The sequence below is a fragment of the Choloepus didactylus genome, chromosome 3, assembly GCF_015220235.1.
Source record: "Choloepus didactylus isolate mChoDid1 chromosome 3, mChoDid1.pri, whole genome shotgun sequence".
Lineage (NCBI taxonomy): Eukaryota > Metazoa > Chordata > Mammalia > Pilosa > Megalonychidae > Choloepus > Choloepus didactylus.
In genome coordinates, this window is record NC_051309.1 from 190,995,677 (window position 1) to 191,013,161 (window position 17,485).

At 33.6% G+C, this 17,485-nt stretch overlaps 1 protein-coding gene across 5 annotated transcripts in view; it reads left to right on the top strand.

Moving 5' to 3' along the window:
• WDR17 (WD repeat domain 17) overlaps nucleotides 1–17,485 on the top strand; it is a 149,454-nt gene that overhangs the window by 16,456 nt on the left and 115,513 nt on the right. For 2 of the 5 annotated variants that reach the window (XM_037831043.1, XM_037831044.1), the window contains exon 2: nucleotides 13,530–13,652. The exons of 2 other annotated variants lie outside the window; for them this stretch is intronic. In XM_037831043.1, the coding sequence (XP_037686971.1) occupies nucleotides 13,587–13,652 (66 nt within the window). In that variant the 5' untranslated portion in view covers nucleotides 13,530–13,586. Of the gene's footprint in view, nucleotides 1–13,529; nucleotides 13,653–17,485 lie in introns of those variants that run through there. One more of the 5 variants, XM_037831045.1, reaches the window with a different exon arrangement.

Genomic DNA, 17,485 nt, shown 5'->3' on the forward strand with positions numbered 1-17,485 from the left:
GTTGTCTTGCAATTTTGGAGGCTAAAAGTCTGAAATCTATGTGGGAGAAACCTTCTTTGCCTCTTTCTAGCTTCTGGTGGTTTACGAGCTTCATTCTCGGCCTTATCATCACATGGTGTTCATCGCTATGTCTCCATCTTCATATGGTATTCTTCCCCTGGAAGAATTCAAATTTCCCCTTCCTAGAAGGACACCAGTCATATCGGGTTAGGGTCCACCCCAATCCAGTTTGGCCTCATTTTTAACATAACTACTTTCATCTGAAATCACCTCGTTTCCAAGCAAGGTCGTATTCATGGGACTGGAGATTAGTATTAGGGGACACAATTCAACCTATAACAGTTGTCTGTTGCTTTGTTTTTTTAATCACCTTCATACCCAACAATCTTGAAAAGTACACTTATTAATTCTAACAGTTTGTAGATTCCTTTTGGATTCTCTATATATACAGTCTTTGAATGACAGTTTAATTTCTTCTTATCCAATCCTTATGCAGTTTATTTGTTTTTCTTGCCTTTTGGCTGTGGCTAATGCGGGTATCCTTGACATGTTCCTGATCTCAGTGGGAAGGCTTTCAATCTTTCCCCATCAATTTTAAGTTGTAAGAGTTTATGTCTATAAATCTATATATATCTATATATTCTTTATCACATTCAATAAGCTCTCATCTGTCCTACTTTGCAAAGAGTTTTTATCATGAATTTATGTTTTTTATTAACTTCTGAATGTTGAACCACCTTACATTTCTTGAAAAAACTCTTGATTATGATATAAGTCTATATGATGTTTGCTATTAATTTGTTTAGGATTTTTATATTCTCATAAATTAATGAGAGAAATTGGTCTGCAATTTCCTTTCCTGTAAAATCTTTTTCATGTTTTGACATAATACAAATAATTTGTATTGCATTTCTTTATATATTTGTGAGAATTCACTAGTGAAACCATTTGGACCTGGGAGATTGATTGTGGGAAAGTTTTAAATATAGACTCAATTTCTGTAATGGATACCAGGTGATTTAGATTTTTATCATTCTTTCATCAGCTTTGATATCTTGTATTTATTTATCTTTCTGAGAAACTTGTCCATTCATCCAAATTCTCTAATACATTGGTATAATAGTGTTCATAATATTCTCTTATTCTCTTTTTGATGACAGTGGTTTCTTTAGTGTTTTCTGTTTTTCATTCCTGGTGCTGAAATTCATTAAAACAATTTTTTTTTTCTGGATCTGTTTTCTAGGCATTGATCTAAAGGTATAGTTAATTTTTTTCTATTGTATGTTTGCAAACTGCTTCATTGCTTTTTGTTATTTTGTAATGATTTCTTTCTACATTTTTAGGTTTCCTTTGCTTTTTTTTTCCTCCTAGATCCTTGAGATAGAAGCTTAAATCCTTGATTTTCTTCCTTTCTTATTTTCCTATATATATTATATATATGTATGTATATATATATATATTATATATATATATATATATATATAATATATATATATATATATAATTAAGGCTATAAAACTCTTCCTGCCCAAGCTCTGCTTTAGGTGAAACCCACAAATTTTTGTTTATTATAGCTTTACCATTTAGTGCTAAATGCTTTTGAAATTCCATTTCTGTTTATTATTTAACCAACAACTATTAGAAGTATATTGTTTAATATCCAAGAAGTTGTATATTTTCTAGTTATCTTTCTCTTATAGATTTCAAACTTAATTCCATTGTGATCAGAAAATTTACTTTGAATGATTTCAATATTTTAAAAATTGTTATGGGTCTTCCTTAAAGCCCAGCACATGTTATTTTCATAAATATTCCATGTTCATTTGAAAAGAATGTGAATCCTAGCATTGTTGGCTGCTGTATTCTATGTCAGTTGGGTCATTTTAGTTTACTATGGTGTTCAGCTCTTTTATATCCCCCTCAGTATGGAAAGGGGGAAGATGAGTACCATTACAGTAGCAAAATTGACAATGTTATTTCAGTCAGGTGGTCAAAGTCAGTATCAACAATGATAAATCATTTTGATAGTATGTACTCTTGATACAATATGATGAAAATGACTCTCTACCATTGTGGTCTTTCCCCCCAAAACCCACAACTCAAAGTCTAACAATGAGAAAAACACGAGAGAAATTTCAATAGAGGGGCATTCTAGAAAACAGCCTGACCAGTATTCCTTAAACTGTCAAGATCATAAATAATAAGGAAAGTCTGATAAATTTTTACAGACAAGAGGAACCTTTGGAGAAATGAAAGTAAATGTAATGTGGTATCCTGGGAGAGATCCTAGAATAGAAAAAGAACATTAAGTTAAAAACTAAGGGTGTCTGAATGAAGTATGAACTTCACTTAATGATAATGTATCAGTGTTGGTTCATTAATTGTAACAAATGTACCATACTATTTTAAGATGTTAATAATAGGCAAAACTTGGTGCAGAATATATGAGAACTCTCAGTACTGTCTTCTCAAATTTTCTGCTAATCAAAACTGTTCTAAAAAATAAAATCTATTAAAAAATTTGGGAAGATTTATCCATTGAGGAATTTAAAGATTGGTTTAAAAAGTATAAAAATTAGTTGAATTGCTAGGAAAGACCTGCTTATATTTATATTTAAGAGAATTATTTTGTAAGAACTGGGAAATAAAATTGGAATTGAGCACTTCAAGAGAACAATTTTAAGAGGTTTAAGCCTCCTTAGGGATGTACTGCATATCAGTAAATGCTTCATAAGGATTGAAAAGTAGAGAGGCTTATCTAAGTATAAAATTGATGAATTAAATACTAGTTATTTCAATGCGTTGGCCCCTAAATAACACATTTTAAATAAAACTTTTATTGAAATGTTATTTTATCAGAAAATATGCATATCATTGATGTACAGTGATGTGAATTATAACAAAGCTCCGTGTAATCACTTTCACATAGAACATTGCCAGTTCCCCCAGAAATCCTCCTCCTGGCTTCTTCCTGTCACTACCACCTTTTCCCCAAAGGAAAACTACCTCATGACTTCCAATACCATAGATTAATTTTGCTTGTTAATGGAATTATATAGTATGTATTATTTTTCTGTTTGACTTTATCATTGCTTTGTAAGTTTCATTCATTTTGTTGTGTAGAGTTCACTCATTTTCATTATGGTATAGTATCTCAGTAAAGATTGAACTACAGTTTTTATCTCTGTATAAAATTGGGGATTTTGTATGATTAGGGATTTCAGATAATGCTGTTATGGACATTCTTAAACTTATGTTTCAGTACACATATATACACATTCTTTTTGGATGTATAGCTAGGATTGTTACTGCTGGGTCTTGGGGAACGTATGTGTTCAGCTTTAGTAGATACTACCAAACAATTTCCAAAATAGCTGTACTTATTTACATTCCTACCAGCAGTGGATTAGTATTCTAAATTTCCATATTCTCACCAACATTTGACATTATCAGTCTCTTAAATTTAGACGTTCTGATGGGTGTGTGGTGGTATTGAATTGTAGTTTTAATTTATATTTAAGTGATGATCCCTGAGGTTTAGGGCATTTTCATATATATTCATCAGTCATTTTTGAAGTTCCTGTATAAGTAATTCATCCATTTTTTCAATTGATTGCCTGTCACTTTTCTTATTTATTTGTAGGGTATACTTATTGGTAGTATTCTGGAAATTTTTTTTTTTACTGTTTTATATATTGAAAATACTTATTTAAGAATTTTTATGCTTAATTTCCAAATATTTGAGGATTTTCTAGTTATAGTATTTGTATTAATTTCTATCTTAATTCCTCTGTATGATTTCACACATAGGCACAAGGTACTTTCTGAGAATTCAATTGTTAGAAATTTGTTCACCTTTGATAAATGTACCATGTACATATGAATAACAACTGTCTACTGCAGTTATAGCGTACTGTGTTCTATGTAGTTTAATTGGATTAGTTTTGCTGGGTTAATTTTCTTAATTGTGTTGTTTGAATCCTCCATATGCTTTCTCTTTTCTTGGGTTCCAGATCATGAATTTAAGTTGTATTGTATCTCCATCTGTTTAGTTTTTCAGTCTTAAGTTACTATATTTTATAAATCTAGAATTTTTATTGACTTCTCTTCATATTTTCCAGGTATTTTCTGAAACTCTAAATAATTTCTGAAACAAAAAATATTTATCACACTTATTTTAGCTCCATATTTGATAATCCAAATTTCTGAATCTCCTGTGAACCTGATTTTACTCTTGGTTTTTCAGTTAATTTTTGTCTTTTTAAAAAATTTCAGTTTTATTGAGGTATAATTTAGAGACAGTAAAATTCACTCTTTTTAGGTGTAGACTTCCATGAGTTTGGTAAATGTCAATAGCCATGTAACTACCACGACAATCTAATAAATAGAATTTCCCTCATCCCAAACAGTTCCCTTATGGCCCTTTTGTAGTCAGTTGCATTTCCCTACTTCCAGCCTCTGATCTGATTTCTGTCCCTATAGTTTTGCCTTTTCCAGAATGTCATATAAATTAAATTATATAATATGTAGACCTTTTTTAAATCTGGCTGCTGCTGCTTAGAATAAAGCTTTGAGATTCGTCTATGTTGTTGCATGTATCAGTCTTGCACTATACCTGTGGATTTTTCTATTTCTCCTGCCAGTTCCATAAGGTTTTGTTTTATCTATTTTGAAGATCTATTTTGGAATTCATACACATTAGGAGTGCTATTATTTCTTCTTGAATTAACCCCTTTATCATTCTGCAATGTTCCCCTTATCCCTAATTTGTTCTGAAGTCTATTTTGCTGATACTAATAAACTCCAGCTTTGTTTTGATTAGTGTTTAAATGATATTTCTTTTTTCTACCCTTTCACTTTTAAACTATTATATTTATTTTTAAGGCAGGATTCTTACAAACAGCATGTAGTTGAGTTTTAATTTTTTTATCAAGTCTGATAATATCTGTAATTTATTAGGGGTTTTTCAACCATTTATATTAACTATTGTAACTGTTGATTTGGTTGAATTTAACCCTACCATCTTGCTAGGCATTTGTATTTGGCTCATTTATTCTTTATTCCTTTTTCCTCCTTTTTAATTGAGCATTTTTTATCATTCCATTTTATCTTCACTATTGGTTTATTAGATCTATCTCTTTTTAAGTTATTTTAGTGGTTGCTCTAAGGTTTGTAGTGTACACCTTTAAGTTATCACAATCTACCTTCAAATAATATTGTATCATTTCATGTATAGTGTAGGAACCTTTCAACAATATTCTTTCTTTTATTCCTATAATTTGAGCTAATATAGTCATATCTTTTACTTCTGCATATGTCATAAACCACACAGTTCAATGATACTGTTTTCTTTAGATAATCAGTTGTATTTAAAAATTTTTTAACAAAGTTCCGAATTTCTATTTGATAGCATATCCCTACTGCTTAAAAAACTTCCTTTGCATTTCTTATAATTAAGGTCTGCCAGCAGTGAGTTCTCTTAGCTTTTGTTTGTCCTGTAAAGACTGTATTTTCCTTCCTTTTGAAAGGTATTTTTACTGGGTTTAGAATTCTGGCTTGACATTGTTTTTTCTTTCAGAAATTTAAAGAGGTTGCTCCATTGTCCTCAGCTTTCATAGTTTCATTAACATGGAAAATTATCAGCTAGTGTCTCTTAAAATTTTTCTTCTGCCCTATTCCTTCTCTTCATCATCTAGAACTGCAATTAAATATTTATTAGACCACTTGATATTGTTCTTTAGTTCTTGGATACTCTGTTCTCTTTTTGTCACATTTCTTTTTGTTTGTGTTTCGATTTGAATAATTTTTCTATTGAAATATCTTCAAGTTCACTCATTCTTTCAATGTAATACTTCATCTCTGACTTAGTGTTTTTATTTTTACTTTTAATATTTCCATTTGGCCCTTTTTTAAAAAAAATTTCATTGAGCTGCTGAAATTCTCCCATTTGTCTTATATATTGTCCCACCTTTTCCATTAAATCTTATGTCAATCATAGTTATTTTAATGTCCCTGTTTGATAGTTTCAACATCTAGGTCATCTTTGCATCTTGTTTGGTTTTGATTGCTCTGTCTTGACAATGGGTCATTTTTTTCTTACTTTTATGTATATATCATAATTTTTATTGAATACTGGACACTGTTAGAAGAACAGTAGATCTGCAGATTAATAGTGTTTATGTCTGGAAGTGGGTATACTTCTTCTCTCAGGCCAATGAAAGGAGGAAGGGTTTGAGTTAATCTAATCAGTAGTTGAGCTGGTTAGTTTGAGGTCTGGGATACCAGAGGGTTTTCCTCCTGCTCTATCACCAGATTTCAACGATCTCTGCTCACCTGCACCACAGGGAGGGTCTCTTCCCATGCTTGTGCTTCTTCCTCAACAGTAAACCATATGCTGTTTCTTATTACTTAGTATTAGGCTTGTGGTGGAAATAGAGGCTTCTGATTCTTAGGCAGGGTCGGTGTCTCTTCTCTCCCCTCCGCTCTGTGGTAGCCAATCTCTGTTTTGTATCTATAGTGGTGCTGGGCAAGAGAGAATTTTCTTTATCTCCTCAAGCAGTAGCAGACTTTTGCTTTGTTTTTGTGCAGGATCTGAGGCCCAAGAGGTTTTCCCGTCCTTTCTTTGGACAGACAGCTCTTGCACATACTTTTCTTCCAGAAGTCATAGTTTTAGGGATAGGAAGAAAGGCTTCCTATCCCTCCCCCAGGGGCAGGCCAGTTTTGCTTTTACTCCTTTCCCATTGTCTTTGGATGCAGAGTTTGCTTTCTCTTGCCCAGCAGCTAAAGAGTTTTGCCTCCTGTGATACTATTCAAGTCAGTGAGCAGGGTTTCTTGCCCATCAGCCAGCAACCAACCATGATACACTTAGAGGGACTCTCCCTGTTCTGCTGCCAGCCTTTCTCTTAAGAATCCAGTTGAGGTATGTGGGTATCTTATGAGTAAGTATGAACTCCCTTTGTGTCTGGGACCCTCAGCTATTCTTATCTGATACTCAGTTCACACTTGACCTTTAGGAATTACAGTTTTAGATGATTACTTCTTATTTGCTTTTATGACAAAAATCTCTTCCTCCTATGCTCTGTCAAAGGTGAAATACTTTGTTATGTCCTGTTTCTTCTCTGAGGGGCTTGTCATTCATTGGAGTTCCCTTGGTTCACTTATGACCTCAACTCTCTCACAGGTTCAAGAAAAGTTATGGTTTTTATATTATCCTTTTTTCTTTCTCATTGTAGGATGGTAGCAATGTTTGTAGCCTCCATCGTAATTGGAAACATAACTCCCAATATCTGTGGTTTTGCATGCGTAGGCATTATTTTATTGAGTGATGATAATTTATTGTTATTTTCTTCCAGAGAAAATATACTTTTGCTTCTTGCGGATATCCAGGTGGGGTGAATTTATTGGAAGCTGGCCCTCAGTCTTTCTGAGGGATGGTTTATTTACATTTTGTCCTTATTCTTAAATGGTGTAGACCCAGAGTGGTCATTGCTGAAAGGATGCCTTTGTCAGAACACTTTCTCCTTAGCAGCTTTTGAACTCCAATTTTTGTCCTGCCTTCCTTGTGAGACTGCCACAAATTCTTCTCCGCTGCTTAGTATTTCATCCACTACTTTTAAACAGGTAAATACTTTTGGGGAAAAGAAGTGCCAAAAAAAAATGTCTGGCTTAATTCTTTGTACTTCCCTTGTCTTTGGGATGTTGGCCTGAGATTTTACATATTTTTGTCTGGTTTTGTAGTTGTCCTGAGTGGAAAGATTGGATATACATAAGCCTTTCTGACATTGCTGGAAGCCAAGGTCTTACAGGTAAATTAAAAAAAAAAATTAAAATTCAGAATCATTATGACTATTTGATGCATGCTGGGTAAACCCTATATCAGCTCTCAACTTAGATTTTCTTCTTAGGTTTTTTATGTAGGTTTTTAATCTACTCAGGATGGACAACTCCTAAAAGTTGTAGTGATATAATGCTTTTGGTATCTGACTTCCACTAATTCTGATTCCTCAAATAGACCATCTATTCATAGTAAGAGTAGGCAGGGAGGTATGCCTAGATCTATATCGACATTTGCAAGTAACACCTCCAGCATGAAGAACGTTTAACTTTCTGAGTCTATCTTTCACAACTCTATGCCCTCTCCCACAACTCACCCAACCATGATTCTAGACAGGATCACTATGGAGACATGAAAGAAAATAGTTTTCAGCAATGTCATATTTTTCATACTCAGTTCTGCTTGTTTGATTGAACAAGCAGTGGTCCATGTTTGTTTATGTGTTCCCTTAGATTGTTAGGAAGTTTTAAATAAGTATCATTGTTGTGTCAAAGACAGAAGAGACAAAGAATGACTAAGAGTCCAAGACCTACAGATAGTACAATAGGTAAGAAGACATGACTTGCAGGACAGGAATCTAGTAGAGAAAAAAGGTAGCCTTCAGATACCAAAAATCCAAGGGATTAAGACAATATCATGGTCCTTTTCAAGTAAAACTGGAAGGAAAAATTAAAGGTAAATTAAAAGCAGGCATAATTGAGACTGAGTTTTAGAGAACAGGGAAAAAAAATAGAAATCATTTTACTCTGTTTAGGATTTTAGCCAGGGATGAGTAAATAAACAGATTATTGAATTTAGAGAGATAGTGGAGTATAACAAGAGTTTATTATGCTCACAGGTATAATACTGGGGTTTAACTGATTTATGGTCTCAGCTGATTGGCTCTGCTTCTCAGTGGCGCTGTGCTCCATTTATCTCCCGTTCTTCTTGGACCAGTGATAGAACCATGGCATGTTGTTCTCATGTTGATGAGATGGTGTGAGTGGAAACTAACATTAAGACCAAGGCTTAAAGCTGGACCACCCTAACTTCTGCCCACTTACCACCAGGCAAATCAAATCACATGGCCAAGGCCCAAAGCAAAAGATATAGATGCCCAGGCTGAGAGAGAGATGCAAAGATATTGATGCAGAGAGGGAAATAAAACAATCAGGACTAATAATTAGACCACAGGTGTTTTAGTTTCTGAGGTTGCTGAAAGCAGATACCAGAAAATGGGTTGGCTTAAACAATGAAGATTTATTAGCTTACGGTTTGAGGTTGAGAAAATGTCCAAATCAGGACATCATCAAGATGATGCTTTCTTCTTGAAGAACAGCTGCCAGTGTTCCTGGGTTACTCTGTCACACAGCAAGGCACATGGTGTCTGCTGGTCTCTCCCTTCTCTTCCAGGTTTTGTTGATTTCAGCTTCTTGCTTCTGTGGCACGCGCTCTCCCCCCCCCCCCACCTCCCCCACCCCCCGCCTTTGTAATCATTCCATTTGTAAAGCACTCCTGTAAAAGGATTAAGACTCACTCTGGGCCACGCCTTAACCAAAATAACTTCATCAAAAAGTTCTATTTACAATAGGTTTACACCCACAGGAATGGATTAGTTCTAAGAATATGATTTTCTGGGGGTACATACCGTTCCAAACCACCACAGCAGGTTACTTGTATGTTTGCATACTTAATGCCTGCAGTAAGTTTTCTGATGTTGCAAAACACTTTACGTCATTATCTTTGTTAATTTTATTTTACTTTGTGACATTTAGCCTTTTATTATTGTCATTTTCTTTCATCACTCATTTTAATAGGTAGTGCTTTAGTTTTCTGGCTGCTAAAACAAATACCATACTATGATTTGGCTTATGATTTGGCTTAAACGGTGGGACTTTATTGGCTCATGGCTTTGAGGCTACAAGGGCAAAATTGAGGCATCAGGAAAATGATTCTCCCTGAAGAGTGTGGCATTCTTGGGCTTGCTAAGGTGATCCTTGGCTCTTGACATTTCTGTGAAGGACCAAAGACATAGTGACATCTTCTCTTTTCTCTTCTGGGTTCCATTGACTTCCAGCTTCTGGATCTTCTTTGTGGCTTATCCTTTTGTGTCCAATTTTTTTTTTTTTTTCCTTATAAGGACCTCAGCCTTTTGGATTAAGGCCCACCTTCATTCATTTGGGGACATCTTAACTAATAACATCTTCAAAGGTCCTATTTACAAATTTGTTCATACTCACAAGACCAGGGGTTGGGACCTCAACATGTCTTTTGTGAAGGACATGAATTCAATCCCCAACAGGTAAAAAGAATTTTCTGGCTATATTATCTGTGAAGCGAGTTGCTATATGGTGTGTCATGGGAACACAGGCTCAGGCAGAACAGAAACTTTTAACAAATGACCTTTTTGTTACTTACACAGCCCAAAGGGTCCAAAGGAGCAGGGGAAAAGATTTCATTGTGGCTGGTCTCCCGAGGTGGCCATCTGCTCAGGTCAGAGTCAGTGAATAGCAGCTCCACACATCCCACTTTATGTTGGAGAGGAGAGACAAATCTGTGCTGCTTGAGAATGGGTATTTATAAACCCCAGGGAGAGGGAGCCCTGTCACTGAGGGTTCTTGCCCTGATAAGTAGATGGAACTGCTCGTTCCAGGTTTCGGTTTCGGGGTTTATGGTATGGTCAGATGGCTCCATTAGACCTAACATCCCCCCTACACCAGGGTGCAGAATGGAAACATGAAAACATCTGCTCAGAATAGAAAAGGAAGCAGGGTAGGTGAGGCCACTCACCACTATGTGTTGTGACTTCCCCAGCAGACTAAAATTAAATTTGTGATTTTATAAAACTATTAGTCAATTAAACCTGTGGATTAATAAAGAGATGCAGAAATGTGAAATAAGTGCCACCATGGTTGTCTCTTTCCTGACTCAGTTACTGCTAATTGATCATGACACACTTCCCCACTGAGTTCAGCTAAAGGTTTCAACTTTGCACCGCACCTAGTCACAAACACTCAAGATGGGGTGAGAGTTGAAACCTAATTACCATTTTTACATTAAGTGAACCAGATCCCATTCACTCTCAGTTGACAAAATACCTGGAGTACTATTAAGATATATGTACTTTTGTACAAGTTAATGTTTCATCTGAGGTTCCATGATGTGAAATATTCTGTTTTTCTCAATTCTGGCAAATATGATAGTGTTCATGGAAGAATGCCAGGAATTAATAAATCAGACTATTTTTTGCCTTAGAATCAGAAAGCTAATTTTAATTATATCAGATTGGTTATAGTATAATAAATACAAACCTTGGTGTCTGGCATGATTACAAAAGTAATCATTTTACCAAATCAAGTTTTTGGTTTGTTTTTTTTTTTGACCGTTTTAATAAACAGTTTCTTAAATGATTTGATTAGCCACTTCCATGCAAGGAATTGGATAGTAAACAGTTTCACTTGTCAGTGAGCACAAGACCTGTCTCTTGGAGACATTCCATAAGATCCTTTCCAATTTTCGGTAATATGTGCCTTCAATTCACATGACTTGCCACCAGATGGCAAACTTTCCCATCATTGTGTGTGTCAGTTCACTCAAGGAGCATTTTTGAACTTTCCATACAAAGTTGAATAAGGCATAGTTCTTTGCCTTGGGCAGCTCACAGTTTATATATAAATAGATAATTACTTAGTGCATACACATATAGATATGCAAGCACACAGACAAAGGATTTGGAGGATTTGGGAAAGGTTTCAAGAAGAGGGATATTTAATTTGGGTCTTGAAAAATATGCAAGAGCTCATTATTCAGAGAAAAGGGTGAAGGGGAAGGACACGCCAGGCAAGAGCATTTAAAAACTTCAAGGTATAAAGTTTTGAATGTGTATCACATATTTGGGAATTGCAGTGAAAGCAGGGGGACTACCAACTAAGATATTTAATTTGTTTGTACAAGGCACGATGATGGGTTTCACCTTAAGTGTTGGCATTAGGCATGAAGAGAAAGGGCCTTTTGAAGACACATTTTAAGGGTATTTTGATGAGACTTGGGAATCAGATGTAGTAAGAGTGGGAGGGGGAGTTAAAGGAATCTAAGATGGCTTGATATATTCAACTTGGATTACTGTCTCAAGTATAATATATTCACTGAAATGAGTAATGCAGAAGAAAGTAAAGAATGTATGGGGTGGTAGGAATTTAAACCTCATACTTGAAATAGATAAACTAGACTTTAAACATTTTGATATTGAGATTTCCAGGTTAAAGCAGAGGGTATCTAGGTTCAGTATGTAGTTAAAATGGAATTCAGGTGCTTGGCATGGGTAGAAGGATGTTTAAGTGTACTGAGAGTGAAACTGGAACCACTGAAAGAGTGGCTAGTTAGTTAGTTGATGGATCAGGTCTAAGTAGAGGATAAAGGTGGGGTAAAAAAGCTTAAAGCAGGACATAGACAAAGAACTGTAACTCACAATAGGATAAAAAATAATAGACCAAGAGAGACAACAAAGAAGGGGAATTGGGGGTCTCAAGACTGTAGGATAATGCAAGAAATTCAAAGTCTGAGCAGAGAGGCAGGAACAAAGCAAATAAAAGTATTCTGTAGGGCAGAATAACAACGATCAAGATTCAGAGAAGTCATTAAGATGGAAATAAATTAAGCAAGAGATTATGCCACTCCTGGAGTTTCTGTGTGACAAGCATTTTGGTTTGAAGCTTCAAGCAGACACAATTGAAAATACTTTCAGAGAATAAGGAATCATACTAGAGATAAGGCTGTTCCCAACTGGCTACATTTGTATGTATATGCTTTACAAGTGTATTTTTCTCTGCCTGAAGAGTGGCTATCTTACTTTTTGGATATGAAGCATGAAATGTGAATTACTCACATTGCTCAGTCATCGTCTCCCAATTCCCTTTTCTCCTTCCTTCCCTCCCTTCCTTCTTTCCTCCTTTTAAGTGTAAGTGTTCTGAGTTTGGTCAGGAATGTATCACTTGGGTCCCGTTAAATGTTGGGTGAAGCACCTAAAAGTTGCAGAGGATATTTTGAAGTCCAAATGTTCTCCTGTGTCACAATAAATCTCATATTTACCATGGTGAGTAAATAATTTCTTCAGGAAGTGAGTACAACTAAATGAAACCTAATTCATGTGCTTTTGATTGTGTGCTCAGTATATTAGCTCTGTATTAAGTGATGTGGTTTCTTTAAACTTTTTGTTTAAATAATTTAACTCAAATATTTAACTGGAAGCAAATAGAAGTTTAAGACTGACCTTGTCAGTGTACATCCTTAAAGCTAGATGTGCTCTTCTGTAGCTTTATGCCTCATTCCTGGGGTTAAATGGAACTGATTTTCTGCTGCTTATTTTATGATTATTCTAGATTCATTATATTTAATTTGATAACTTTCAAAAATCTTTTGCCTGTTTCTCACCAGAGTTAAATCTAAGCTGTTTGCAAGAATGTAAACTTTAAACCTGATAAAATATGCTGCAGCATTCTTTGATACTACACAACATGATTACTAATTTTTTTCGTATTTGAATATAGGCTTACATTTTCTAATTTAGCATTCTTTTAACAGATACTGATGTTTGTAGATTTTCAAAACGATTTCAGCTAAAATATTTGTGCAGTTCCAGCTTCTTGTACTGAACATCAATTCACAAAGCTGATTTTGATAAAGCTTGTTTAGTTGAAACACATTGTTGTTACTTTAGGTGCTGACTGTTCTGATGCCGAGTTTCCAATTGCCTTGATTAAAGTAGAAACATTCTATGGCTTGGATGACTTACATTTCAAATTGGTTTGAGCAAGATGATTGGTATGAAGGACTACAAAGAGTAAGATACATTTATGTTGTAATTATGCATTTCTGTGGTTTTTTTTCTGCTTTGCTTCTCATACAGCTGTATTTCCATATCATTTATATTGTTTTGTATTGTAAAATCTGAGAGTGAATAAGAAATTTATTTGGTAAATTTCAATGCAGAGGTAAGATTAAAATATATAAGGAGATTTAAAATTATGCATCTAAGAAAATCCTTTTTTTTTCTTTCCTGACTTCAGATGAATTTTTAGTAATGTTTTCAGGTTGTCTTTAGATTTTAAATATAAAATAACATTTTATTTAATGAGATTAATGCATGAAAATAACAACAGTTTCAAGAAAGTTGTTTCATGTAGAGAAAAAGTGTATGATAATGATTATTTATTCGAAAAATATGTAAAGAACAGGCAAAAATTTTATGCAGGATTGCCATGTTGCATCTGGTAAATTTTTAGGTTATTAATTATATTTAAAAAAATTTGCACTGTTACTATGGCAACTTTTGCATAGTACTTTGAAAATAGCATTTCTAATCTGTTATTGCAATGGTAGGGAAAATGCTGTTTACAAATACATCCTCAAAATGGATTTTGTTTAGAACAACATATGATTTCTCTTTGATTATTTTCACCTTTGTAATGGATGGAGTTCTTAATTATTTAAATAAAAGCAATTTGTTAAATTTTCTTTTCATTGATGAGTGTAACAAAAGAGCTGGAATATGTTCATGCAGTTTCACCAGGTTTTTTTTCCATTGTTCGAGGGCATATGCTGCTAAAGATATGCAGCACTAAATTTTTCTCCTCTTTTTCCTCAGGTTCCTGTTCTAATCATGTCAATCAAAGACAATTTTCTCAGTATCTTTCTCCATTTTAAGTATCTTAAATCCTCAGAAGTTTAAAGCCACTTGAACTTTTCTTCATATTCTCTATCTGTTTTTTTTTTTTAATCTGTGAAACTTGCTGGTAACATCTCTGTGGCCAGTAAATATCTAATTCTGGAGAATGATCCTCCTACTGTGAATCCTAAAGTATTCTGCAGGAAAGAGGTGGGAATTGGTGGGTAGCTTTCAAGCCTGAATTCCAACTTTATCCATAAATGATGCAAATATTTCAGCTTATGGGTTTAATAGTAGCACTCCAATGTCCATTGGAAAACACTCCTACGCACAAACACCTACACACACACACTACAGTACCAGCATCCTTTGTACTCCATGTGTGTATTTTAAACCTAATAACAAGTACATACATTTCTGATGTTTTAAAACAGAAGGCTTTTTTTCAAATACAGCCCATATATTTCTATGCAAGGGGTTGGGGATGATAGTCCAGTTGGTAGGGGTTTTTGGGAAACTGATTTTAAGAAGAATGTTTATTACTGAAAGTGTATGTCTCTTTAAGGGAGGCAGCTCATGAAGATTATGAGGATTTCAAAGGCTCTCCCCAACCCAAGCTGCTCTTTAATACTGTTACTGGATTTTCCAAGTGAATTTCTGGTTCTAAGACATAATAAAAGAATAACTGTTCTTATATGGAGAAATAGTCTGACCTTAAAATTACCAAGTCATCTTTATGAGTTTGAGCTCTTTCTGGGCTGTTTTAATTAGTTCATTCTTACACAGACTTAGATGAGAAGGAAAGATAATATTCTAAAGAAAGAAAAATTGGTACATGAATATTGACTTTAATTTCTCTAAAAATCTAGCCTATCATTTTTCAGGTTATGTTTATATGTATATGTACTCATATAATCAGCATTCAAATAACAGATTTTTAAGTAGATCCATTTAAAAAATATTCATAGGGAGAGATAAGTTGGATTTTTGAGTTAAAAATAGTAATTTGGAAGCATAGTGTTGGAAAAAATCACATACAAGTGTGAGTTTGATCTTTTAGCATTAAATTGGCATTTTCACTTTGATATAATTATCTATGGCTTATGTATGTATTTATACATACACATATATATGAACTTGATTTTAACTTAGTTTTCTGGTTTTATTTTTGTCAGTGTTGTAACTCTAGATTAGCTCTGTGTTAAATTTCATTATGATTATTTCATATCTTAATAGTCTTGCGTATTTAAAAGTGTGCTTTATTGCCCCTGCAAATCTCATGTAGATATACTCTTATCATGTGTTTTTTTAACACTTCATTCACTTACTGTGCAAAGCATCTTCACCATATATTCCCTATTAGACCTAAGATTAAATGTAATATAACATGTGTGCCTGTGCGTGCGTGTGCCTGTGTTTCATATGGTATAAGATTGAAACCAAAAATAGAATTTAGGTTAAAAAAATGAAAATAATGTATCCTCAAGGACTGTAGTTGCCAGGTTACTGGCACTGCCAATTGCATGTAGAGTGAGATAATGCTCAGGCTTCCTTCCAGATCCTGAATAATGGTAATAAATCTTCATTATTCAGTGAGCTGCAGGGTTTACCACTTCATCTTTTAAGTGATGTATGTTGTTTCTGGGTCAAAAATATTAAATTTTCTGAAGCAACAACTGGAATGGACATGGAAGTTCTTCAGTGGTTCACATAAAAATGAAACATTCTAAATTAAGGGTAATGAAAGTGGGCATAATACCTACCTGAAAATATAATTTTCAGTCATAAACATTAAATTGTGTTTATTTACACATATATATGATATATTTTGTAGGATTTATATTTGAAACATAAGTATATATTTTGAAAAGGACATTCAGTTGAATATTTTCTATTTTTGGTAATGCCAAATCACCAATTGTGTAAACATTTGTGCTGATTACCATGATAACAAAAGATGACTCCATGTTACATGTTTAAAGATTTTTCCCTAAGTAGAAACAGTTTAGTATCCAAATATAAATTCAGAATTTGGTCGAACAGGAATCAAAAGGTATTTTTACTTATACATAAATATTACATCTTTTCATCTCCTTGGCAACTGTAGATATCACTAAATAAAGGTTACTAAAGTACTGAATATATTTTCCAATGCTTTTGAAGAAGTAATCTATAAGTTGCAAATACTTGCAGGTTGTTTAAACACATTTCAGATTTTAAAATGCAAATACATTTTATATTCAGTGATGCATAATATCTTTTTATGTTTCATTCAAAATCATAGCTTTTTTTAATAAGCTACCATTTTGTTTTGTCCTATTTATTATTTTAATGACTGGATTGGCCAACATATTCAATTCTGAATTTTAAAATAATTTCAGTTTTTGGAATGTAAGACTTGTAAAAAGTTATTTAGGAACAAGGTCATACCAAATTGTATGTCAATCCAGGAATGTTTATGTTATCTAACTGGAATCTAAATAATAAATCAAATTATGCTGATAATTAAAGTAAAAATTTGTTGGCATGAATTTAGAAATAATGTATTTGTTTTAAGTAAATAAAATGTCAGCAGAAAGCGAAAATAATAAAAATGGCTCCATTTTACATGTTTAAAGATTTTTCCCTAATTAGGAGCAGTTTAGTATCCAAGTATAAATTCAGAATTTGGTCAAACAGAAATCAAAAGGCGTTTTTACTTATACACAAATATTACATATAATGATTATAGATCCCCAGGATAACCTACAAAAGCTTAACTTACTTATATTGAGACTGAAATAGTGTATATTTTCAGTGAAAAACTATTTCTGCAGTGTTACTAATTGAAAAAAGAATATAACTTTTTATTTTATCCTAGCTGAAGAAAATAGGTTTTATTAGAAGAGGAAGAAAGGAGATTTTTGTAGGAGTTTCTGAATACTCGTAAGCATTAGAAGAATGACAGAACTATTTCTTCATCATGTTGATTTCCACTTCATATAATTTGAATTTTTCTATAAATCTAT